General features: G+C 42.1%; 1 protein-coding gene across 4 annotated transcripts in view; it reads left to right on the top strand.

Moving 5' to 3' along the window:
• Positions 1 to 25,220, top strand: part of Tyn (trynity) — an 89,485-nt gene extending 64,265 nt beyond the window's left edge. For 3 of the 4 annotated variants that reach the window (XM_071789663.1, XM_071789666.1, XM_071789665.1), the window contains exons 2-12: positions 13,869 to 13,959; positions 14,118 to 14,387; positions 20,308 to 20,574; positions 20,669 to 21,007; positions 21,078 to 21,197; positions 21,280 to 21,455; positions 21,890 to 22,178; positions 22,285 to 22,366; positions 22,453 to 22,597; positions 22,680 to 22,869; positions 22,950 to 25,220. In XM_071789663.1, coding sequence (XP_071645764.1) covers positions 13,869 to 13,959; positions 14,118 to 14,387; positions 20,308 to 20,574; positions 20,669 to 21,007; positions 21,078 to 21,197; positions 21,280 to 21,455; positions 21,890 to 22,178; positions 22,285 to 22,366; positions 22,453 to 22,597; positions 22,680 to 22,869; positions 22,950 to 23,101 — 2,121 coding nt within the window. In that variant the 3' untranslated portion in view covers positions 23,102 to 25,220. The remainder of the gene's footprint in view (positions 1 to 13,868; positions 13,960 to 14,117; positions 14,388 to 20,307; positions 20,575 to 20,668; positions 21,008 to 21,077; positions 21,198 to 21,279; positions 21,456 to 21,889; positions 22,179 to 22,284; positions 22,367 to 22,452; positions 22,598 to 22,679; positions 22,870 to 22,949) is intronic. The other variant, XM_071789664.1, reaches the window with a different exon arrangement.
• The last annotated feature ends 1,721 nt before the right edge of the window (positions 25,221 to 26,941 follow it).

The raw sequence follows: 26,941 nt of genomic DNA, 5'->3' as shown, positions 1-26,941 counted from the left end.
AAGATGACTAGCTCTGCCATAGCCGCAATTCCATTCTTTTTCTTGCTTTTGGTTGTTTTCGTTCGTATTTATAAAAATTGCGTTTAAAAAAAATAGAAAAGAGAGAAGTTTAATTATAAAAAGGAATTTTATTAAGCCTTCGGAAATGTTATTCAAGCCTGAATCTAATTCTAAGCTCATTTATCTAACTAGTTATTAATTTTCCATTATTTCTCTCGGTCTCTCTTCCTCTACCTGCCTATCTCTATTTCCTGACGATACTTCTAACAACGCCGTCGCACCCGAGGCTATTAGTTGCAGCGAATCGGGAAGCGCGCCTACGGACTGATTACACAGTATGCAGGCTCTTGTTGATGCAGCCGGTGCATCCGGCGCAATGAGACGACGTGGCGGGTGCGATGAATGCAATTCTGGTGGAATAGCGGTCGTGCCGACGGCAAGACGAATCACAGGAAGGCGCAATATCCTGTCTCCTTCTCTGTCTTCCCTCTATGCGAAAAATTTATTATTCAAGTCCTCATTCAAAAAGGACTTTTCCTTGCCTACAACCACGATTTCTCCGCGGCTCGCCTGTAATTCCGCCCGCTGATACCACGGATATCGCGGATACGCTTAGCTTAGGCGCAATTCAATTCCGCTCCGTGAGATGGTAACGCCGCGGCGCGGCGGTAAAAGGTAAAACTCAAGATCAAAATCAATCAAATAAGAAATGAACGCGCCGGCCCATAGGTTGGCAAATTGATTCGAGGCTACAATGTATTATTCAACGCCTCTGGCTGAATGATATAACCGACTTCGCGCTCGCGCTCTGAGTTTCCTCGATGTGTTGATCGACCGTGTAATCCTTAACTCTCCCCCTAGCTTCATTTTACATCATTATCTTTACGTTACCGTTCGTGTAAGACGCGCCCGCCGCATGCTTTTTACCGCGAATTGAATTGCGTTGATTACGGGTTCGTTGATTGTATATCACGGTTGTTTTGATACACCGTCAGCGATAGACGATGCGAACTAAAACGTGGCACGTGATTATAACAATTTCTTTTTCTAACTAAACTAAAGTACGTATATATCGCCCGGTTGAAAAAAATACGCGTCTTACTTTAACGAGGTGTTATTCAGAAAACGCATTATGTAGTTTTATTGCGTGTCTATTCGCTATACGAAACGAACATGTACACGTTTCGCGATGCTGTTTTTTCATTCTCAACTACCTCCGCGCACACTCGCGAATTAAAACAGGGGAGGCGAATGGGGTTTGCGCGTGCAATTATCCCGCGAGTATAATCGCGGACCCCCGACTTCGCGGGGACGCGCGCGTAAAAACGCCGGCCGTCACTTTCGCCGCTACCGGTAGCGGCGAATCAGCCAAAACCGGTCACAGGTGAGCACCACCGATGAGCGGCGCAGCGCAGCTCTCGGTGCCCAAGGTCGTTCACGCTCGCGCGTCTCGAGCGGCCGCGCCGCGTACACGCGCCGCAGATTCTTCGTGCCGCACGAAGACGCTACTCATCTCCCCGGAACGACACTCGCCGCCCATCGCATCTGCATTCTGCATTCGCGCCTCGACGGCCGCGAACGCTTGATTTCGTTGCGTGCATGCGTCACGTCTCGACCCGGTAACTGGCCTCGTGTGCTCGCGCGCGCGCACGTTCGTCAACCGACTAACTCATTAACTCGGGATCATTTCTCATTACGTGCCGCGTCCGAGCGGCGTACGACGGTTCGTTTCGCTCACCGCAGGGCGGCTCGCATAATCGCACGTCCCGATTACACCCGCCGCGCTATTTCTTTTCCTATTCCGCCGGTACGCTTCCTTTCTCGGAGACGAGACGAGCCTCGGAGCCTCGAACGTCGAAGGTCGAGGTCCCGTCCGTGAGAGCTCGTGCGGCCCGGGACTTTGAACGAGATCTGAACTCTTACGTGGCAACTCTGACGGATGATTCGCATACTGAGACTCGCCATTGTTCCCGCGGCTATTGCGTTACGTCAGCGGGATAATCAAGATTACTCGAACTTGAGCAAGCGCGTAGTGAAAGTCTTTTCATCCGCTCGCGACACTGACCTGCATTTTAAACGACCGTGAACCGTCTGCGTGAGACATTTTGTTACACGAGTATCCTGTGTCGAGATTAACAACAAATCGAACGTGTATGTTCGATATTTTTCGAGTCGTCGTCGCTTTTTCAGATCAGGCCCGTAATTGCGAGAGCTACATAGGCGCGCTTGTGAGCAAGACATCGCGCGATATCAGCGCGCTCGCTTGCGAGCACGCGTGATTATTATTCGTTCCATTAACATGCAAATTACGTACACGCGGGTCGAACGTCCGGCCTGGACGCCCGGCGTAAATCGCAATCCCAATTGCACACCGACTCATAATTACATTCATTCGCGTAATCCTCGGATAATTTATTACTAAGCCGGCACGGTCGCCAGCGGGCGCGCGGCGTGATAGAAAAATGCCTAACCAGACGGGGGGGGGGGGAGGATCGCGCCCAGTTGAACCCAATCCCTTTTCCCTTCTCTAAGCACAAGCCTATTAGCTCGGAGCCTGTTGCGCAGTTTTCCGCGATGCAAATCGCGCGATACACGCGTCACGAAAAGTGCGCCGCGCCGCGCCGCGGGTAGGGCAAGGTACTGAAGGTACTCGAGCGGAACGCTAAATCACGCCTGGTCCGTTCTAAATAGCCATTAGTCGCCCGGCGAATCCGTAATTACCGAGTGTAAGAGACTAGCGCCCGACTAGCGAAGCAGGGGGCGGGGGGGGATCGTAGACGCGCAATTTATCGACCGGTTCGTTGAACCCCCCCTCGGGCTGAGCGCCGCGCCGCGCCGCGCGCCGGTTCAAGTTTGCGTCAAGGAATGCATCCCAGGAGCAGGGCGCTCATCCGTCGCGCTCGATACGACCTGTCGGCTGACATTACCGCGATGCCAGCGTGCCGTAAGAGAGTTAAGAAAAAAAGATCCGGTTGAGTATTAATTTCGAAAAAAGGGAAGGTAGAAACCTCTTTCTCGGCGGGTAGGAGCGTAGATTAGTAGCCGCGCGGTCAGAGGAATCGTCTCTTTGCGAGAGACGATTAACGCGAATTAAGTGGAACTACCGATTCTCCGGTATGAAAAAGGCCTTGCGTAGATATTCATTACGCTTAACCTGCTCGCTGTGCGCGAGCATAAAAGCGTTTCGAAATCGCGAAACCGCATTTTCACCGGGAGCGCACTTCGAGCCGGTGACGACGCCGCGCCGCGACCGGAGGGGCACGGGATGGAAATTATCCTAAGTGTTGCCGTCGGCGAAACCGCCCCCAAGAGTATTAATTTATTGCATCTGCACTGCGATCCCGAGACACGATAGAGAAACGAATCCTTCCCCTCTCGTTCTCCTCTCTTCGCCCGTCGTCGTCCCAGCCGTCGCCGTTGCCGGGCCCGCATTCTCTCCTAGGATCGGTAGACCTCCGAGCGCTTCTCCGGTGGCAGCGTCCACCGCAGTTAATCGAGAAAAATTCCGCGAACAAGCGGTTTCGTGTAACCAGGATCTGCGAATGTTCCATCTTCCTCGGTTCTTCTCCTCCCCTAGTTATAGACTTCCTCTTCTTTTTCTCCTTCTGCTCTCCTCCTATACCGCTTCTTCTATCGCTTGTCACGGAGTCCGCTTTCAAGGTGGATCGTGTCCTTGAGCGGGTACAGCGGGTCTCCCTCCTGGAGATCGTTTTGTCTCGCCGTCCTGCCTCGCTGGTTTTGCTCCGAGCTCCTATTCCCAGTCGTTCCATTTGCATCGGCCCCAACCAGGGGAGCCGGATGAGCATGATGAGGAGATAGAAGGAGAAAGAGAGAGAAAAGGCAGCACGGCGACGGAGATTAGCTTAGGATGCCGGGGCGCAAAAATCGCGGTACACGTCGGGGCCGCAACGGCGCGCGGCGCGGCGCGGCGCGGGCGCGGCGGCGTCCGACACGAGGGGAATCAAATGTCCTCGTCCTCCGTAGAGCTGCTTCGAGACTTTGCATGAGCACGACCGCGTAATGTCCACGGCAGGATGGCAGGACAGGACCCGGCTACCATCGTTCTCGGTAGCGTGTATCGTTCGCCGGCAGTTGTCGTGTCGGCAGTTTGCAAACCGGTGCTTCCAACGTAATTAAATTTATATGACACCGCGACACGAGACTGCGGTATACGCGATCCGCTTTAAGTGGGTTAGAAGTTCGTTGAATTTAAAATCGTCGGACGATCTCTTTTTTCCTCCTTTGCCGTTTCGAAAATTAATTTTTTACTCTCGCGAAAAAATAAAGGAGGAAATAATCGTACATTTTGTTTAAAAAATAAAAAAAAGTGTGCAAGTAGAAACCTGCACATTGCTTCCTCATAGTTTTTAAGTGTGCAAGTAGAAACCTTTGCTCACAAAGCTTCCTCTATTTGTTTTGGCTTCCTCATAGAGGAAGCTTTGTGAGCAAAGGTTTCTACTTGCAAAATATCTTAAAATTTACAGAAGTTAAAGCTATTACAGACATTTTTCTAAAAATTAGGGACCTTTGATCACGTATAAAGCTGAGTCTAATCAACCAAATCTTAAAGAATTATATATGAAATAGGGGTAGAAAATACTGAAAAATATAATAAAATTAGAAATAGATCGATATCTCCAAATTTGCGGAAATTAAAGCATAAACAAACATTTCTGCAAAAATTCAAAATTTTATTAAAAAAGAACCCCTTGATTATTAGCAATTTTTATTAATTCTATATATTCTTCAGTTTTTTCTACCCCTATTTCATATATAATTCGTTAAGATTTGGTTGATTAGTTCTGGAGTTATAGAAATTTCGGTAAATTTGGCACATACATACACACATACACACATACATACACACATACCGACATTTTTTAAAATAGCGATTTTTCGACGTTTTAGAACATTCTGAACACATTGGCAAAAGCAACTAAAAAAAAATTTTTTTTACGAAAACAAAGCTTCCTCTATGAGGAAGCAAAAGAGATATAGGTGAAATAATACACGTGTACTTTTGAGTCTCGCATTTTTCAAGATTCTTTTCTTGAGAGCTGCACATGCACACGCGTGATATACTGCCCACTCTCGTTCATCAGCGAATGTGATCCCGAGGCGGTTTCGCGATGCGACTCACGTCCGTAAGTTACGTTAGATCGCTGGCGTAACGTTGGCAACGGTAACGGTCGTCGACGCGCGTGGACACCTCGGTTCTGTATCTCCGCATTATTCTCTCGTCTCGTCTTCAGGATAAATTTTTTGCGACTCTTCGTGGCGAGGCACATCGCAGGGAAACGCCGCGGGTAGGATTAAACGATACGACAGCGCGGCTTAACTGTAAACGCGAGGACGCGCACCGTTCCTGATGAGCATCCTTCAACGCTGTTCTCAAGTTTCGCACTTTGCCTCATTACAATACGGAGTAACGGCACAGTGACCGCCATCCCGGCTAATTATCAATCCTGTCCTCCGAGAAATGTAAACTTGTTTGTGTATTTTTAATATTTATTGCTCTCCCCGCATTCAGACTCGGGCAATTAAGTCATTATGTAAGTACTGCAGGGAAAAAGAACTGGCGCAAAATGGCCAGTCGATAACCAGTTAACTGCTTATCGAATTGCTCTTTTAATGTGTAAAATTTTATTATCATGGTACTTTCTTTTGTGTGTATAATATTAATTGCTCGAAAAGAGGAAGTTAAAAGCACGTTACAAAATAATATAAAATCTATCTATTTAAACGTGAATTAATTATTATTTGATGTCTATCGATGGAAACCAGTTCGTTATCGGTTCAACTCTTAAGATTGTTAGCGGAATCATTAAGCTGTCGATGCGAGGTCCGTCGACTTTTCCACCCAGGAAGCAACTGTTGCCTCAAGGCCGTTTTTCTCGAACCCCCTCCCACCTGTAAAACAGCCTATTACGCGATCCTTTGCCGCGGGACTGAGATAGAGGTAACGGGTCGCGCCGCTTAATTATCAGTCCGGTCTTCAGAGATGTGAGAATTTCCTCATCGGCTTCTGCTTTTCACGGTGATATCTTCAAGGTCGCCGCTTCCGTGTAGCTTGTAAGACAAGTTCCTGACAAATTCTTTCCTCGTAAACCGGGGAACGACCGACATAACGGAACATTCCCACCGCGAGTAATGCAACTGGTTGATTAACCGAACGATTCATTATGTTCGCGGCTACACAAGTTTTTCTAACTGATGCCTCGATTCCCGCTCTCGCTTACATCAGTTACGTCGACGACGAGGAAAGTTGCCGAGAGAGATCTCCGCGGAAAACTAAATCTAGTTTTCGAAGGGTTCAGGTCGCGTTATCGTTCCATCATCCGCGTGGCACAGCCTTAGCCGCTTCCTTCCCTCGCTCCGCACGGATATTAAGATTATCTCGTACAAATGGAGCGAGGAGTAGCCGCGGGCCACTTTGTTTTACGGAGAAGATAAGCGCGGCCTCATTGCGGAAGGACTCTTCGTTCTCTTTTTCCCTATCCCCTGCTAGTTTTCTTCTGCTTCTTTTTCTCCTCCTCCTCCTCTTTTCCATCTTATTTCCCCTTCTCCTTTCGCGAGCTAAACACTGTTATTGGGAGCACGATAATTCATGCATATATCCGCTAAGCTCTAACATCAAACTGATGAAATTGATAGATACTTTCTGAAATCCATTCGCTCGATTTTATTTCCAGTACATTGGAGAACTCGTAGATTTAATATTTCATCCCGACTCGATGCTGACAAGATGTCTAATAGCTCGAGCGTTTATCGATCCTTCATACGGAGAATATTCCCTTGACTACCATAAGCGATCATGAGAGGAAGATAGCTTTATTATTAATCTACCGAATTATCGTTTCATAATATCTCGCATCACCATTATTTTAATTAATTAATTTTAAAATATTATATCTTGATTATACCGGCTATAATTATTCCTTAATCTGCTATTTCTAATTTTTAAGTCGTTAAGTTTATCTCGCCGCTGGTGGCTCAACGTGGTGTTCGCGTCGAGAGACGACTGCGTGTAATCCTTTTGCGAAGCCCTCGCGCATTTCCTCGGTAGTCCACGAGCGTTTAGTAATCGTTGTCCACTCTCTCGGGACAGGAGTGATTTACACGCGCAATCCGATTCGTGACCGCAGAAAAGTAATCTTTCTCTTTCGCGTCTCTCCATTACCTCGCCGCAGATGTTATCCCCCCATATAGCTATCTCACGCGAGTCGACGTTTACTTATTCCGGTTTACGTGCAAACCGCCACTTTTAAACACGGGACACATCCGTACTTCGTCTCCCTCTCCTTCTCCCTCTCCCTTTCTCCATCCGACCGTAATTCGCCACGATGAGGTTAATTTCGTCGAGGACGAAGAAATCCGGAGCCGTGCCTGATGCGAGAGATGATGAAGTTGTAGGCTCGGTAACTTCTTCAGCTACGCGAAACCCTCAATCTGAGATAAACGTGGACATCCTTTCCGACTGTCGTCCGTCTTTTCCCGCGCCTCCTCCTTCGATAATTAATTCGTCTTGGCTTAAACTTGGCATTACCATTGTCGATGCATCACGACGCCGCGCCGTCGACCTGCTCGCGCCACGAAGGACGGAGCAATCTCGTTTGAATAATGCGCAAGATCGTCAATCATGAAAATCCACCTAATGTGAGATGTCAGTGCAGGAGGAGCAAGAAGTGTCGATTCGAAGGCTATACGAGTGCCACGGCATGAAGGCCATCGTATTGCTTCTCCCTCTTCCCACGCTGTGAAGAACGACTTGGAAGTTCTAAAGCGAAATCAACGATCCGTTGAAGTGTCCGTTAACGAAAAAGAAATCTGTATGATTGCTTCGCGATTGTGTCTACGTCGTGATATTAGTTGCGAGGAAACCCGAAAACTTTAGTTAAGGAACCGCTTGCTATAGCGCGCGCGCGAGAATACACGAGATTTCCTTGAAGCGCAATTTATCTCGTTAACGTTTCTCTGTTGCTTTCGCGAGGCAAGCTTCGCCAATCGTCCGGCGCTTTGCGCACGATGATAAAACCCTCGAATAATCTCCCGCGGAAAATGAAGACGAAGATGAAGATGCGAGTTGAAAGGCCGTTTATGAGGCTTCGTATGATTACCGCTTTCCTGATATGAAACCTTAAAGTATGGCCGTACGGATATATACGCGTCTATCTTCGCTCTTCACTCGAACGTTTCTTCCCCATCGTTAAATGTCAGAGTTTTCCACGATAACGTGGCTTCTAGCAGAATACGCGCCCCTCCCTCCCCGTGCAAAAGTTCGCCTCTATCCTCTCGAGTATCAGCAGGATGATCTCTTCATATACCTTCGAGAGAGCCAACCGCCTTCGCGAGATAACATTTCTCACTTCTCTTTACTTGGCGCGCCTCGCGCTGTTGCGCGTGAACTTGACGTGGGACACGGCCATGTCTCTTAATTTTTTCCGCGCGGCTCCACTGAGAAAAACGAGAGAGAGAGAGAGAGAGAGAGAGAGAGAGAGAGAGAGAGAGAGAGAGAGAGAGAGAGGGAGAGAGAGAGAGAGAGAGAGAGAGAGAAGAAACCTTGTCCTCTCGTGTGGCAAGCGCTATTTCAGGACTCATTGATTTATAGAACTCGTTATAACGACGATACATCATTTTAATATTCGCCATTGTAGGACAAGTCTCTCCGCTGCGCCGGAATAGTACGTTTACGGCATCCACCGCGGATAATATCCCGGACGGATGCATGGAGATGAGAACTCGAAAGGTCGGGTCTTCTCTCTCGCCTCTCCGTGATTATTATTCCCGTGCTGTGATAGCGCGAGGAGGGAAAAGGGCTCCTACGCCGCCGCAGGTCGTTGCACCAGGACGAAGTCTTCCGCCACGGCGGGGGAGCGTAGCAGCGTAATCGTGATTTTTTCTCCCTTTTTTCTTTACTTCGTTCGTTTCGTCTTCGCCTGTCTTCGCTCGTCTTCTGCATGGTACGCCGACGACGATCTAGCTGCTAATTACTCGGAGGATTTATTGAGATCGCGTTCTCGGTGTGCGTTCCGACGTACGGGGTCCGTTGGATCGATCGATCGATCGATCGGCCGATCCCAAGTTATCATTCGCCTCGATCGCTGAAAGGCAATGGATCCTCGGGTTTCTGACCCCATCACGCTTCTCACGGAACGTCGTGGCGAGTCCCACGCTATCTAACATCGTAGCAATACACACATACACATATACACAACGCGATATACTTTTTTATATCTAAAATCAACATGACTCTCGATGAATCTTAAGGAATTTGTTTGAGAAATTTCTCGTGCCATTAAGTATATCGAGGTGTAAAACCGGCTCCTACTCCCGGAAGAAAGAAGCGAATTCTGCGGTCAATTTCACGGTCCACACGGTGGATAAAATAGTCGAAAAAGAAATGGAGCTTTGCGAAAATCTTTCTGACGATCCCAGGTGCATGGTGCAACGAGAGAACTGCCTTCATTGTTTATGAATCCGTCTTTCCACGCCGGTTATTTTTTTCCTCGCTTCTCCTTTCCTATCATTCTCCTCCGCTTCCTTCCTCCTATTCTCGCATTCCCGCGAACTCATTATTTATGAATCCACACTGATGCTACTGGGTCTACATCATGGGGGATAGGATAGTACGTAGTTCATCGAGTTCATCGTGGTAACCCGGTGTTGCGCGAAAATATTCAACGACTCGGGAGTCGCGAAGATACATGTGACGCGAGGAATCAATTCACCAGAGAACACTGTAAGCTTTTAATCGATTTATTTTCGATTCTAATCTCTCGCTTCTTCACTTATTGTTATAAAAATAAACACGCTTTACGGGATAACTTGAAGGTATATATTATTTATATATTTATACATTTATGTATTTGCGGCCGAGTTATTTAATTATCCATACACGCGCTGTATCCTTGTATTCCCCTGTTGTGTTTTGCCTGTTTACTGAGGCGAACTTCGCATTTCTCGCGTACTGTGCGCTCACGCGAAAGCTTGCTTTTCGCTTTCATGTAAATTCCAGTCGTGAGCAGTCCGCGATACATCACGAAAGCGGATGTAGTATCGTGACGGGAAGCACATCGCGCGCGCCGAGAGGGTGTGAAACGATCCTAGACGAAAGGAATGATTCCTCTTCTCGGAACGCCGGAACGTCGGCTCTCTCCCTATCGCAGCATCACTCGGGAGGGGGAGAGAGCGAGGGAGTATAAAACGAGCGACGATATACGTGAATGCAACGTGATGTACGTACTCTTAGTAGAAATAACAATCCTGCCTCTTTCCGTAAAACTTTTCCCCTTTCCCTTTCGCAGGGAATGCAGCGAATAAAGAATTTTCTCTCCACCGTCCACAATCAGTTCCACCTAGGTAACCACGCAGGGAGCGGGGTGAACGTTGACGGAGCATCGATTTACATTTGGTTGATGCCTTATTCGAGATAATTGCGCTTCATTCACAGTGTTTTTTTTTTACTGAACATTTATTGTCAACCTTCGCGCACGCACGTACGAGAAGCTTATTCTACGAAATAGTGAAACATGGACATTTGCCCGGCCGACGAGTTTACCCTCTCGTTGCCGATCTTCTACAAATATAGGAAATAATAGGAAGAACGATCCGCCGCGCGTTCTTCGGCATTCTGAGAGAATTCCCCCGGTGAAGCTATTAATTCGAACGGCATTGACGTTGCAAGCGAGGAATAAATCTGCATGCTTCAGTAGCCGAAGGGTGCGTTGAGACGCATCTTCCTGGTGCATAACACAATGATTACGATCGTACTCCTAGGCAGTTTATCTCACGTTGCAAATTGTCTCTACGACGAGATGTTCCCTTAAGAAGACTCGCACGTGAGAAAACGAGCCCATAAACAATGTAAATTATTTGTGCAATTTATTATTTTCTTTCCCCAAAAGGAGCAGGAGAATAGAGTTAAATAAAGTAGTAAAGTAGTTCAGCGCATTTTCCTGCACGGTTCGTCATGGCAATATATCTCCTCGATGTGCATGGAACGAATTTGCAAGAATCATAAACGACCCCATAAACGCCTGATTCGTTCTCGAAAAGATATAGCTTAACTCGTGACGCCGTAATTGAAACTTCATGGACCCTCGAGAGCCTGTCATAATTATGTAGTACGAGACCTCCACCGCGCCGCATTATCCAAAGATGGCGATCGTGACTCGGTAATTAACCGTCCACCGAGGGATTTCTGGATTCTGATAAATGCTACGAACGTGCATTTAACCGTAATAATCATTAGTGTAGAATTACTTAATTGTTTGTCAAGCGTTTATGTATGGACATTACGTGCATTAAAAAATTTTTAATGATGTATTTTTCTTTTTTTTTGTTTGACTTCTCGTTTAATTCGTAAACGTGCCGTTCTACGATATCAGTAGTAACCGTAACCGCAATACGATCGTTAAACCCATAAGAGTCCCATTTGCCCCCTTCGCTAATCGCCGGACTGTCCTAACAATCTCCTGTAACTGGTACTTAATCACGTATCCGCGTATCGTAAAAACTTTCATCGGCGCGATCGCGCGCGGGAAGTAATCAAATCCTTCGCTATCGGGGAGAAACGCGTCTCCGGAAAAAAACCGGCGACTCGTCAAGCGCGGTAGTAGGCGTGCGGTTCGCACGGCGCATCGACGATTACCGGAAGTGTCGATTCCGCGTGGCGAACGCGCCTCGGGCGCCTGCGGAACATCACCATCCTGGCGAACCAGGCGTCGACCAGGTCTTACGCGCGCGCGACGGGACCGGTTGTGACGTAAAGGTCAGGGTACGCAACGTGCGTACACGCGGAATAATTTTTTCCCGCGCCCACGAGACGGCTGGAGACACACCACGCGCACCGTGAGATCGTTAAGGTCGTTCGCGCTATCATAATGCATATCTTGATCGCCGCTCGATATAAATCGACGCGAATTGGAACGCGAGAATATGCCATGTAGATCATCGAGATAACGAGGCGTCCGTTTATCCCCGTCTAAGTTGTGTAATTTCATACCCCGAGTGAATCTCGAAATTCAATTTTCCAAATTTCTCTTATAGGATGTAAAAATTGTAAAAGCAAAAAAAAAAAAAATAAAAGCATTCCGCGAAATCCCGGAATCCGAGTTTCTCAGAGGTATATAACTTGTGACCTCGCGCATAAGACGAAGAAGAAATCCGTGCTTCTTCCGCACGCGCGAGCGCACGCATTTCTTTCACCTCGGTAGTCGCATTAATCTTCGTAACAGTGCATCAACCTGCCTACCGAGCGCGCCTAAGCGCATTCCTCATTGTTAGCGCGCGACTTTGCCACGACATGCATCTCGTGGGTGCGGGATCGCGAGGAGGAGAGGCCACGGAGGATGAGAGGAGGGGAGGATGAACCTTTGGCCTCGGTGCAGGCCACGATGTGGCTCTCCTTCCCTCTGGCGATCTCCACAGTGGAGCTCTATTATACTCGGTGACCTCGAACTCCGCGAAACTATGCGGCCGATCTCGAGCTGTTCGGCTGTGTGATGATCATATCTGCATCCTTGTTATCGCATTATCGTAATGTAGGCTGAGGCAAATCAGAGACGTGCATGAGCGGGGAAGAAAGTTGGTCAGGGAAGCTGGCTCGTTGTGAAATCGGGTGCACTACAGTTGCGCATAGATTTATGTAATAATGGCATTGCTCTCAGGATTCCTGGAGCATCCGCGCCATATGCAGCGCCGGAAAGGCAAAAAGAGGTTCATGGAATTTTATCATCAGCAGCAGAAGCATATTAGATAGGTAGACGAATGGAAGGTATCGATATGTAGAGCAGTGGCTAATAGTTTCGAGAGACATTAGGCTCTCGTTTCTCACGGAACTAATCATAACGCGTATTGCGCATCCTTCGCGCGGAGAAATTAAGGGCGATAATGAAAACGGTCGGGTTTCAGAAATTACCTGCATTAGCGTGACGTGCTCGCCACAGGCGAGGGAAAGATTGATTGTGAAATAACGGAAAAGACGCACGTTCTATTTCCAATGCCCGCGCAGTCGAATTACTTCTTGCGCGGTGCTGTCATTACGCGCGAGATAAATTATTCGAGATACCAAAAAGAGAGCGTGAACGACAAAAGCCGATCTCGCCGAGCCAGGGGATGGATGAAAACCCGTCCCGCCGAGAATAGAGATGCGCGACATCGGCGAGAACAGCGATGTGGGGCGTCTCCCGCGTCTAACCACACGCTGGAAATTGGCGGAACAAAAGGAAAAACAGCAGCGGGAAGGAGGAAACTAGGAAGCGGTCTTGTGAAACGCGAGTAAAACGCAGCGCGAAAAGTTGCGGCACTCGCACGCTCCAGCGCGCGAGCGGATCGCGAGAAGACACTCTCGGCGGAATGATGTACGGCGCGCGCGGTTTTCCTCGATCTCGGAAGAGGATGATTCCTCGATCGCGGAATCATCCTCTCTCGGAATCTTTTATGAGCGTTAAACACTCGTTCAGCGAGCGGCGATCATGTCAGATTCTCCGCGCTGATGAGGCGTGTAACCGGGGGGTGATTAATTCATACCCTTCCATCAGAATCCCCGTCTGAGAATTATGCCGGATTAGCGTGTATCCGATCGCTTGGAAGCGGAACTTCCGCGATCCGCAACCGTTTGCATTTTTAGTGTCGATTTGCTTCGTTGGAGAAGCGACGTGCTTTGCAATGTGCTTCATTCTCATATGCATTCACGTGTATCGTTATACTGAAATTATATTATTTGGCACACGTGTGGCGCGCGCGAAAATTGTTCCTCGTGGGACGCCAAGTACGAGTTAGTTCCGCGCCAGCTCGAGGAACAATACTCGGTCAGGCTGGTTCTAATTACGGCTTCTGTAACCGTGGTTTCCTCATTCTCATTGCAGATGGGCTCGTTTGCGATCGGGACGGCGGTAGCAGCCACGGCCGCGAGCCTGATATTCACGGCACTTTTGGCGAGCGGCGACGCCGCGTTGGGTAAGTATTTTCTAAAATTAGTCGAGGCTCTCTCGCCATCAGGTTCTAGTGGGAATTGTTGAATAGAATTCTAAAAGAGCCTTCCGATTGCTGTCGTGTAATGGCGGTACTACTGGAAGATGGCACTCAGTAGAGGCAAAATTGCTTCCACGTTTCAGCCAGGACGGCGTTCGAGAAGCTGACCGACTACGATTACCGCGGCACTACCTATTACAGCGTGAGGAATCTGTCGTTGTACGAGTGCCAAGGATGGTGCAGGGAGGAGGCGGAATGTCAGGCCGCCGCGTTCTCGTTCGTCGTGAATCCCTTGGCGCCGATGCAGGACACCCTCTGCCAGCTGCAGAACGAAACGGCCGCCACGAATCCGGCCGCACAGCCCCAAAGGGCCGCCAATATGTACTACATGACGAAACTGCAGATAAGATCCGGTGAGAAAGAGAGAGAGAGAGAGAGAGAGAGAGAGAGAGAGAGAGAGAGAGAGAGCGCAGGCACATTGCTGTGCATTTAAAACCTAAATTTGTTTCGCACCTTGAATGTTTCCTAGATTAAGAAACGCACTGCTTAGGTCAATGCCCCTTTAATGTGGTCCAGTACCCAGGAAGCGGTGGATGAAAGCGTGGTAAACGGAAAGAGAAAAATGTCAAATGAAAAAATATTTTACGCAAGTCTGAGATTTTTACGATGGGAAAAGGCCGCGCTACGATATTTATGTGCATAGCAAAATAACACGAAGAATCGACCGTGAAACACGATAATCTAACTTGAGTTTAAAACTCAAAGCGAGCAGGCTTTCGGCAAAGCCGAGTCGGTATAGATGTAGCCGCTTTCACAAAGCGAATGCTAACTGGCAAAATTTCGTCGAACAGAGAAAAGGGTCTGCCCAGACAAACAATACGACTGTTAAGTGTGCGACTAGTGAGAAGACTTAAGGCCCCCGCACAATGAAAAATATAAGGAACAGATATTAGCGATTAGGACTAAGGTATCAGAAATAAAACTAGATACACAATAAAAAGCACGGGCAATAGATTTTTAACCTATTAGAAGCCGTGTATCAATGCTACACTAGCTTTATTCCAGATTCCTTGGTTCTAATCGCTAATATATGTTCCTTGTTTCTTATATTTTTCATTGTGGGACCCTTAAAAACATAGGGAATTTGAAACATTCGATCATGGAAGCATAAACATCATGTATCTTCACAAATGAAGATACGTTTAAGTCAGGCGTATCTAATGTAGGAAATATTATTATATTGTTTGTAATATATTCGAAAACAGTGAAAATCAATTAGATTATAAAATTTTTAATTACTTTTACGTTTAATAATTTAAAATTATCTATTTATATTTTCATAATAAAAGAGAATAAATAATATGATATAATAATATAATAAAATAATATAATATAACATGATAGATATCGATATACGTATACTAAAGTAAAAGTGATAGTGAAGGAATATCTTTTGTGGGAAGTAGGGGAAAGTGGCCGAATGCGTACCACTTAAGTTATTTTTTATTATATTTCCCATTTGGTAGTGATTTGTACGCAAATAAACGTTGGAAATCGTAACTTGAGGTTCCAGACATCTATTATTACATGTTTAACTTTTTACCAATAACAAATTAATTTGTTATAAGTTTTTTTTGTAACATTTTTTTGTTTTTTTTTGTAACCGATTGCCTAAATCGTATCTGTGGGTCTTCTAAATCACCTCCTTGAAAGTATTGAATTTATGAATAAAAATAATTAAAAATATAAGATAAATAAAAAGAATCATTAACCATGATACCTATTTTATTAATAATTTATCAAAAAAAGATCAAGTACTTAATAATTAATAAATAACAATGATGAAAATGTAAGGACGTCACTGTCGTGTAAACATAATCTAAATTTATCTAAATTTATCTAAAATTATCTAAATTTTTCTAAACTCATGTAACCTAGAGATGTGTATACAGCATGATATAGGAAATTTTGTGGTATAATACAATATAGGAAACTTGATAGATTTTATAAAAATATCGATTTAATCTTTATATTAAATAATTGCAAATAAATATATTCATACGAAGAATGTAAAATGTTCTACAATAAATCACCTTTTATATAAATATAAAAATTTATAATAAAATTGCATGATTACATTATTATTATTATCAGTTACATAAATTGATCAAAAATTAACATCAGTTGTACTTGAATTTTTAAAACGTGTCGTTAGCACGCACAAAACAAGATGTAACCTGTTAAATTTTCACCTATATAGATATATTATTCATTTCTCTCATTTATTTCATTTTGTTTTTGTTATTATGTTGCTTATATTAAGTAATAATATAAAATAATGATGAGGTACGATTTAGGCGACCAGTACGCATTCGGGAACTCTCCCCTAACTAGAGATGTGCGAATCAAGATTTTTTATGTCGAATCGAATCAAATCGATAAAATTTCACTTGAATCGAAGCGAATAGAATGATTTCGAATCAAATCGTTGGAATATAATTTTCAGTTAACAGTATAATTATTATTAGATTGAATTTTTTAACCTTCCGTCGGGCGCGCGTGTGTAATAGATATTTTGTACACGCGCGGCGATTTTGGAGGGAAAGGGAATTCATAGAAACTTCCAATTTGAGTCGCGGCTTCCCGAGCTATTCCTTATTCAGCATCTAGTAAGCTTTAAAATATCGTAAACTTTCACCGCATAATATTTATTTTACAATAATATCTCTTATTCTTTCAAATTTCCAATCTCATTCCACGCAATATTTTGTACAGGGCGCACCCGCCGGAAGATTAACATGTGGCTAATAGGAGAATATTTTAATGTGGAAAAATAATATTGATTTACATAATATAAATTCTTTTTAAAGCAAAAAACATATTTAATTGTTTAATATAAAACTAACAAAATATATTTTATTTAATGTCGCGGCAAATTAAAAAAATTAGGCGAAAAGTCATGGATAAATTATTATAATACTCTAATATATTATCTAATAACATTATTTAATTACATATTTAAATATAAATTAAAATAAAATAGTAAATAATACAGTTTATTTTATTGTTGTCAATATTCATAGCTTATTATTTTTTACGCATATTCAAACTTTTACTTACAACTTAATAGGATTACAGCGATGTCAAAAATTAAAAATAATGCGCCTATTAGCATGATCTTACTTTTCCTTATTAACGGGAAATATTATTTTATATAATTGACAATATATATAATTCGTATTCGATCCATCTAGATTTGAAATTTTCGAATAGTTCGGATTTGAATCATAGAAATTTGAATTCGAATAGTTCGCATATCTTTAGAAGTAACACACATTTTAAAGTAAATTTTACTTTAAAACATAATATTATCGCATTTATTATAATAGTTATTATATAGATAAGCAAATATTTTAGGATCAGATTTAAGCTAAATTTTGGTACTTTAATGTTGACATTTTTTCCTTCGAAGGAAAATGCGCACAAAATGCTTCTCATAGGTGGTCAGGTAGCCGGTTTTGTCCTTTGTCAATTTTTCGACCCTCGTTTTCGCGCAAAATAACTTTTACGTTTCAGTATAGTACTCCTTGGATGCTGACAAGAAAAATCTTTAGTTGAATCGACCCCTTATATTCGTAATGCTGCGCACCCATGGAACTATGCCGAATGCATTTAAACAGAAAACCTGCCACAAACTACCTGCAAGAATCACAAAAGCTATATACCTGCATGAATCGCAGGAGGCTTGAGGATTCCCGAAAGTTTCAAAGTAGAACTCTAATATTAGTTTAAGCCTGTTTAGCGTATGCCGGAATTCGTTATTTACGGAGGTATTTCATCAATTTGGAGTACGGAAGGATTTTAAAGAATCTTGTTATTTTTGCGAAATTTATTATGATCAGTTTTTGTGGACATACGAAATTTAATCGCATTGAACGTTTATGATATCCAAAGGAAATAGATTTCCGGTCATTTCTTTTGGAAAAAGCTGTTTGTGCAAATATGCAGGCATTGGTATTTGTAATAAGAAAAATGGCCTATTTGTTTAATTAATCTGTCACACATAGTACAGTTTCTCTACAATATTTTTCTATAAACTTCCGTAGCTGCATATTTTTAACAAGCAATATTTTCGTGAAATTCTTCAATACCTCAAATCTCGACAGTGCCAGATTTTATTCAGTATTTTAGCGTACGAGGATCTTCCGTTAAAATAACAGGCCCCGAGCGGGAATTTCCGGAGGAAAATTCCCGCACTTGAAGAAATTGCGTGCTGTCTATTTAACGAGTAGGGCGATTTTCTTGGCGAGTTGTTCCGCGTCGTAAGGCGCTTAGTTGTTCGTCATAAAACTCGCTCGCTACTTGCTTCGACTTGCGAGGAGGACGAATGAAAATTTCGAAAGAGAACGAGCTTTGTTTCACTGATCGTTGCAAACCGGTTGGTTACGATTACTGTGCAGAATTTTACATAAACAGTTGTAAAGCTAACCGAGCGTAATACCAGTACGTTCCATAAATTCATTATAGACTTGATATTGACGCCGAGCGCCGAGCGTTTTCTCGGATATTGGCGCACAACATAAATCTGAAACTTTTATAATTCAAGTAACTCTCTGATTTTTTTATTTAAGACAATCCTTTAAATCAGATAACACTGTTTAACAAAAGAAAATGCACAAGAACGAAATTAGCTGTTTTTTGTAGTTTTTTTGAATGCTGATTATGTTCCTGTTTACTAAATTGTTCTATCACGTCACAATTCTGATATTTTTTCAGTTAAAAAAATTGCAAAAAAGGTTTTTTTAAAGTAAAATTTGGCAGATTAGAACTACGATATATAATTAAAAATGGTCAAATTTTTACTTTTGATATTTGTCATATTGGTTCCGTCATTTTTAATTTATCAACTTTGACATTAGATTAATATTCAGCTGAAAACCTTTAAGTTTGAATAACATAATTTAAAAATATTTCATAGATCCTTAAAATTGTCTATGTAAGTCGCAATTTTGACTAATAGACTCTATACATGTTAATCATCAATATCTTTTTAACCATAAGTGACACAATAAATCCTTTTAAGGGCATAAAGTAACAACATATTTAATTTTGATTGCAATGGGCTATATGTTAATAATCAATATCTTTTTAACCATAATCGACACAATAAATTTCTTTTTAGGGCGGAAAGTCCTAACAACATACTTAATTTTGACTGTAGTAACACTTCTTTAAAATATCGTATTATAATATATCAAAATACACTATAATAAAATCCTTTTTGCAATTTTAACTACAAATTTTTCAAAATTGTGACGTGATATAGCAATTTGGCAAACGAGATTGTATTCAGCGTCCAAAGAGCTATAAGAAATGATTATTCTCGTTCTTGTGCTCGAAAAAAAGTAATTTGTTGAACGGTGTAACATATCATGTAGAATATCAGCAAATATTTCATATAACCGATTAATAAAATAGATAATCGTTGACTTATTAAGTTGACGAAGTTTCGTTCAGAACGAGCGATTTGTCAGTGGCATCAGGAATTTGCTGGTGATGATTCATCCGTAAAGTAGTCACGTGTCGCAGCGGTTCGTTGGCACCGCTTCCGCCATCGGCGGCTTTTCAGCTAGCGCCGCCGGTTTTGAGGGCGGAACAAAAGAAATTAGAACGTCGAACGGGCCGAAATACATTCCGGGCCTACGAGCCAAAAAGCGTAGCTACGTGCGTCATCGTCGACATCAGATGCCAAGTTGCCAAGTCACATGCCAGCATCTTATGATTTTTCAGCGCAGAATCTTTAGTGCTGGGCTCTTGACAGTTCCCGCCTTTTGTTGATGATATATACTCCGGAAGTCTTGATAAGCTTTTTATCATTTCAAGGAAGAAAGCAATAAAGAGCAAATCGTTAGCAACGTTATCTTTAGTAACGTTAGTTAATGGTTTAAATTTTTTCTTAGTATATTCTTAGTATTAGTCCCCGAATGCAAACTATAAATTTATTTGGATTATTAATCCAGGATTAGGCTCGTGATTTTCCCGGTTTTTATTCGGAGATTTTATGGATGTAGTTTTTTTTTTCCTTTAGTTTTCGTCTTTTGTGGAGAAAATTGAAGAAAAACGCTAGTTTTAACTTGAATATTATCTATCTATCACAGAAAACCGTAAATTATAAATACCAATTAGAACATTTATATAATAACTATGAATGTACAAGCGCGTTTGTAAGATCTGCGGCCAGACTGCGCAGATTGTATCATATAAGTGTTACGAGAATGCATACATAACGCAAAAGAGAAGTAAAATTATCTCTATAGATATATATTATTTCAGAGAACGTTTGTCTGCGACCGTGGGCCTTCGAGCGCATCCCGAACAAGATGATTCGCGGCTTGGACAACGCATTAATTTACACATCCACGAAGGAGGCTTGTCTCGCGGCTTGCTTAAACGAGCATCGCTTTACCTGCCGTTCCGTGGAGTACAATTACGTGACGCTCCAGTGTCACCTGGGCGATTCAGATCGACGAACGACAGGTCAATACGTTCAATTCGTGGACGCGCAAGGAGTAGATTACTTCGAGAACTTATGCCTGAAAGGTAAAACAGTCTTGAAGTTGAACGTTAGAAAAATAATTATAAATATTTACATAGAAAGAAAATAAAAATTGTGTGTTTAATCGGGCGCTGACAGGAAAGGAGGCCTGTAAGGCTCAAAGGATCTTCCAAATGCCCAGAATCGGCGTGGCGGACGACAAGGTTGCGCAATACGCGGGCCTGCACTATTACACCGATAAGGAGCTGCAGGTTCAGAGCGAGTCCGCTTGCAGATTAGCCTGCGAAATCGAGAACGAGTTTCTTTGCAGATCCTTCCTTTATCGCGGCGCGCCGCAGGGGTCGGCTTATAATTGTCAGCTCTTCCATTTGGACCACTGGACTCTCCCGGACGGACCGTCGACGTATCTTAATGCGGAGAGGCCCTTGATCGATAATGGAGAACGAGTCGGCACCTACTTCGAGAATTTCTGCGAAAGTAAGGGATGTCGGTTATAAAAGAGCCTAAATGTGTATGCGTGATATATTAGTTAACACTGTTATTTTAGAGGGTACCGGGCCAATATCGGACCCATTGCCGGTCGTTTTCGAGACCACGGAAGATTCTACGATAAACAATCTCACCCGAAACGACATTAATTGCGACAAGACGGGAACTTGCTACGACGGTACGGAATTAATACCTTAATAATACCATAATGCCGTATAATAATATAAATTATGTATTAATCTTAATAATTAATATTACAGTATCGGTTGACTGCAAGGACACTCGTATTGCCGTTCAAGTTCGTACAAATAAGCCTTTCAACGGGCGTATCTACGCTCTCGGACGATCTGAGACTTGCAATATCGACGTTATTAATAGCGATCTCTTCAGACTCGATCTTACGATGAGCGGACAGGATTGTAACACTCAGAGCGTGGTAAGTGATATATAAGATGACGATAGAGTAATATTGAAAAGTATTGTAACTGCATCTTTGGAAGTTTTTTTCCAGTTATAATCATTTCTCGATATTATTTTATTTTTTTGTATATGATAAAAGTTACAATTTTGCAATTATAATATTTTTTATTAGTATCTTCGAAATATGCATGCTTAGAAATAATTAAATAAGAAAATTAGCACTACCGAGAAACACTTTATCACGTATCCAATATTCTTGCATCTCGATCTGTCACATTTATTGACTAACACCGCATTCTTGCGTACTGCACGGTTGTATATTACGCAACTTGGGAAAAAAAAAGGATCTCTTCCACATTTATATATTTTTTATAAAGAATTTACACTAACGCACACCCCCCTCTCTTTGAGTACATAATCTCTGTTTGTACTTTCTTTTCACCATGGCAGCGTGACGGTTTTCAGACTGGAATATATTCGAACACGGTCGTACTGCAACATCATTCTGTGGTAATGACAAAGGCCGACAAAATCTACAAAGTTAAATGCACGTACGATATGTCCTCGAAGAATATCACGTTCGGCATGATGCCGATCAGAGATCCGGAAATGATCAGTATCACCAGTGCGCCGGAAGCGCCTCCACCGAGGATTCGTATCCTCGACAGCCGATCGCGAGAAGTCGAAACTGTACGCATTGGTGACAAATTGACGTTTAGAATCGAAATCCCGGAAGATAGTAAGTCCGCTTCCAGCAAGTTCATTTTTTCTTAAAAAAAAATCAATTATCTTAATAACGATACGATAACAATTCACGACAATTAATATTAATATTTCGTATGCAGCTCCTTACGGCATTTTCGCTCGCAGTTGCGTAGCTATGGCAAAGGACTCGAAAAGCACGTTTCAAATTATCGACGACGAAGGGTATTCTGTCAATTTTATTCTGTTTCTCGATTATGCTCAGTAAAAAAATAGAAAGCTTACAAAATTTTTAATATTCCAATTTTCAGATGTCCCGTCGATCCTTCCATCTTCCCCAGCTTCACTCCCGATGGTAACGCTCTGCAATCTGTATACGAGGCCTTTAGGTTCACCGAATCTTACGGCGTGATCTTCCAGTGTAACGTGAAATACTGTCTGGGACCTTGCGAACCGGTAATTATTTAATTAGTTAATTAGTTTTCCTATTTGTCTCATCATAGAGGAAGAAAACCTCCAACAATTTCTTTCACTTTAGGCCGTTTGCGAGTGGGGACGTGAATCCGTAGAGTCGTGGGGCAAGAGACGTAGAAGAAGTATCGCGAACTCGACGGAGGAAAAAACCGAAGATATGACTCTGTCTCAAGAGATCTTGGTGCTCGACTTTGGCGACGAGAAGCAGTCCGATTTCCTGAAAAACGATGCCAGCATAGACTTTAACGAAGCAGGTAAGATCGCGCAGGAAGACTCTTATCTCTTTGATTGAAGTGTAACTTCTTATTAACCAAACACACTATTTTATTTCCAGACAAAACAATAACCATCGTGGAGCCGTGTCCAACGAAAACCTCGGTGCTGGCGCTCGGGGTGACGTGCGCTCTTCTGGTGCTCATCTATATCTCCACGATTTTCTGTTACTACATGAAGAAATGGCTGACACCTCGTAAAATGATGCCTTAAAAGGACATGGATTCGTTCGCAGAGCGCATTCGCAAAAGTAAATGGAATAAACGCGAAGAGTGCGATAGTTCACACACACTTTCACACGTACATACACACACGCATGCTCATATCGTAAGTTATCAAAGGATTCATATTTCGTCCTCTCATTCCTATTGTATGTTCATTTTCATTATATTTACAACGGATAAAGCGCATAAGAAGATAAAAGATCACCGTTCAAGAGAGACGATCATGTTATCATAATGCGCATCTAGAATGCATTTAGTATTCTGTGCGACATATCATTGATGACGATCATAGAAGTCGATTATGTAATGTCCGAGTGAATAGTGATATTATCGGTAATACTGATGCTCATTAATATAGACCAACATTTTCGAAAGAATTATTTAAATGATATCGATCGAATGCGCGAGAATAAAACACACACATTAAAAATTACTTTGACTGACGCGATGAAGATTATACGGATCTCTTGTACTATATACCGAAATGCAAACGCCTACGCGAACTCGAGGTCTCGAACGAAGAGGATGACTCGACTCCTCTCTCAGCTGAGGTAATATTTAGCAAGGAGCAGCTCATGAATATCGTAACTTTTACGAAGGTGACGTATTTTAAGACGGTGACAGATTATATAACAAAATGCGTAAATTGTAACAGTGCAATATTTCATTATCGTTAAACGCTAAATATATTAGATGACTCTGCCAGGCTTTAATATACACAGCCACTTCGTGTGTGGACGCGTGTACTTGACAAGCTACTTTTATTTCTGGCCACCGAAATGTGCGTGTCAAAGCGCTGCTGAAATAGCAATGTCGCGGCTGAATTTCGCTGACGCGATTTATCTTTACGTATGAGGAAAGCACAATGCTACATCAGCGACTGTGATGGAAATTTGAATGATGGTTTTGCGCATGTCGGACTTTTGAAGGTGTTTGTTGAAAAGTTGGCGACCGACTCTCCTCTGCACACATACATACATACAGACACACGCATACGTACACACACGACATATTTCGCGGAGCTAACTCGCGACTAAAGACCACCTTGAAAATGCAATGAGTAGATTTTATTTAAGAATATTCTTAGAAAACAGCTAACTGTGTCCTCTAGTGGCTACTTCTGATCGGGTTGCAAGGAGAACAGGACGCGAGCGGCGAATTTATTTTTCGCGTTGCTCGAAAGCGAAATTTTCGGCATTGTCTGAAACGACTGATGCGGCTTTGGTTTCTAGTTAACGGAGATCGATTTGTAACCCGCATCAAGACTAGCGGTATTTAAAGGTTCACGCTTCACTAACGTTTTTAATGATACAAATAGCGTTAAGATAGCGATTAAGCATGTAAGCATAGACGAAGGAAGGAAAAAAAAGGAATAACCGAGAAAATATTTTCTCGGATTTAGCGGTTTTTCGAAGCGATTTGTATCTTTTACGGAAAAAAAGAACGAAAGAACTTTACGACTAACTTTATTCTTGTGCACGAGAATTCTATTTCCAATAAGAGTATCGATATAGCGATTAATTAGTGTTGCAATTAGCTGAATAACGGTGATATTGATAGCCGAGAAAATGTCTTAAAGTACCAACCGCTTGCGAGAAACCGCTAAAGCTCTTTCGAGACTTACAAGCGAGAGTACCTCTACTCGTTAAACTCGTACTGGTACTAGAACTAATGAGAGAAGAGAAGCACTCGGGCATTCGGTTACTGGAAGTGTAGATAGTCTTCTGCGTGTTTCCGAAGCTCGAGGGCCCTCGAAATTTTAGCCGTGTGCGTTCAGAGTGTTAAAGCAAGAAATACTCGAGGTACAATGTACTATCGGTGAGATAAGTTGCCGAATAGTTCTATAAGGACAATGATATTTTCTCCCAGTTTATCAACTCCACTCAATTAGTAAACTCGCTATAAATATCTTGCTGAACGCTCTTCTCATTTCTTCAAATCACTGCCATAATGAATGAGTACGCAAGTATCTATTTTGAAAATAAAATCCTTATTTCCGTTTTAAAAATAAATATGTAAATATTTTGTTAATAATATGGCGTAAATATTGAGACGAGAGAAACACATTAACATCCGTAAGAACATTCGATTCAAAAATGTTCGCTCCGTAAAAGTAAATTTTACAATTCATTTCTTTACAGTTAATTGTTAAGTAATTTATAAAATAAACGATAAATACGTATCCATTTGTTTAAAATATGGCGACATATCAATTTGGTATTACGGGTTTTTCCTATTCTGGAAACGTTACGTAATTCATAAACAGCCCGAATTGAGTGGAGTAAATTAAGACTTCCGGTTAAGGTGCTTGCTTTAAAGGAGTCACAATCAAAATTGTGAACATTTTTTTAAATCAAAGGGACGACAGGAGAGAATTAAGAAAGATAGCTTCATTAATAATTGAATTTCATGAAAAATTCCTTAAATTCACAGAATACATTTTAATGAGAAAGAATCGTAGTAAATTACACATTCTTATTAGAATTATTGAAATTCTTATTAGATTTATATTGCATTAAAACGGTTATTTATTTAGAAATGCTTACGAGTGTGACTCCTTATGGTATACAAAACAATTTACAAAATGTATATATTTATATATATATTATTAAGTCGGACTGTGCAGTAGACATTCAGAAATGAACACACATACCCATCAATACACATCAATCACATATATTTGTACCCTATTTATATACGCGAATGTTTCAGTAATTAAACTCAGATCAGTTTTGACAGAATCCTTCTTTCTTCTTTTGTGACCATATTTATTTGCAGCTGCTTGCCGAGAGTGATAGTGTGCCCGCAGGATCAACTTCTGGCGAATAAAAAATAAAGTAAGACGCGTTTTCTTATTTAAAAAAAAAAACACCGTAAGAGTAAATTAAATGTTATTTACAAAAACTTCGAAACTACAGAAAATATATCAAGGATCACGCGTTCCAGACTTCAATGCATTGAAGATAAATCCGATTGTCGATTAACTGATATTTTACAACTTTTCCCATGTAAATAAATCATGGGGCTGGTCGAGCGCCAAGAAACCATCACGCCAAACTAGTGACTAATCGATCCAAATATAGAAACCTTATATCGACGGTGCACGTGTGTGTACGTTTATTATTGCGATGAGTAATTATAGAACGATATCGTTTGACATACTTAAGTAGAGCAACTACGTTTGTTTAAATAACGCATCGAGAAACGCGAGCTCCTTATAAATCGTTTTTTCAAACTCGATAACGTTCGTCTTTCATACATGATTACAAATTTCAATACGTAAACACAAAAAGAATTACTTGTTCTTACACTCTACTTGTTCGTACACTCAAGAATTACAGTTTCACGAGCTAACGTTTATTTTTTGCCAATACGTATTTCACAATTATAAAGTTGTTACATTCTTTCTGTTCACGTATCTTGTCCAGACTCTTGTAACGTTAGACTAGAGGTTCAATCTATTTTGTCAAGAGGATTAAAATCTTTTGTAATCAAATAAGAAAGGCCAAATAAGTTATATTTTTAAAAATTTATATATAAAAACAAGATATATTTTTATTTTTTTTTAAATTAAAAGTCCAACGCAGCGACGATTAAACCGCAGAATCAAAAAGCGCATCAATATATACTATAATGTATACATACATGTATATATGTGTGTATATATATATATATATGTATATACACTGAGAGAAAAAATAATTGCAGTTACCACAATTTTAGTTATTTTTAGTTATTTTCGGTGCTACATTAACTACATTTTTATAGTTATTTTAACAATGCCAATTATAACTGACTCAGTACTACATTATTGTTATCATATAGCTTT

Source organism: Temnothorax longispinosus, chromosome 10, assembly GCF_030848805.1.
Source record: "Temnothorax longispinosus isolate EJ_2023e chromosome 10, Tlon_JGU_v1, whole genome shotgun sequence".
Taxonomy (NCBI): Eukaryota; Metazoa; Arthropoda; class Insecta; order Hymenoptera; family Formicidae; genus Temnothorax; species Temnothorax longispinosus.
This window is presented reverse-complemented; position numbering and strand designations above follow the sequence as displayed.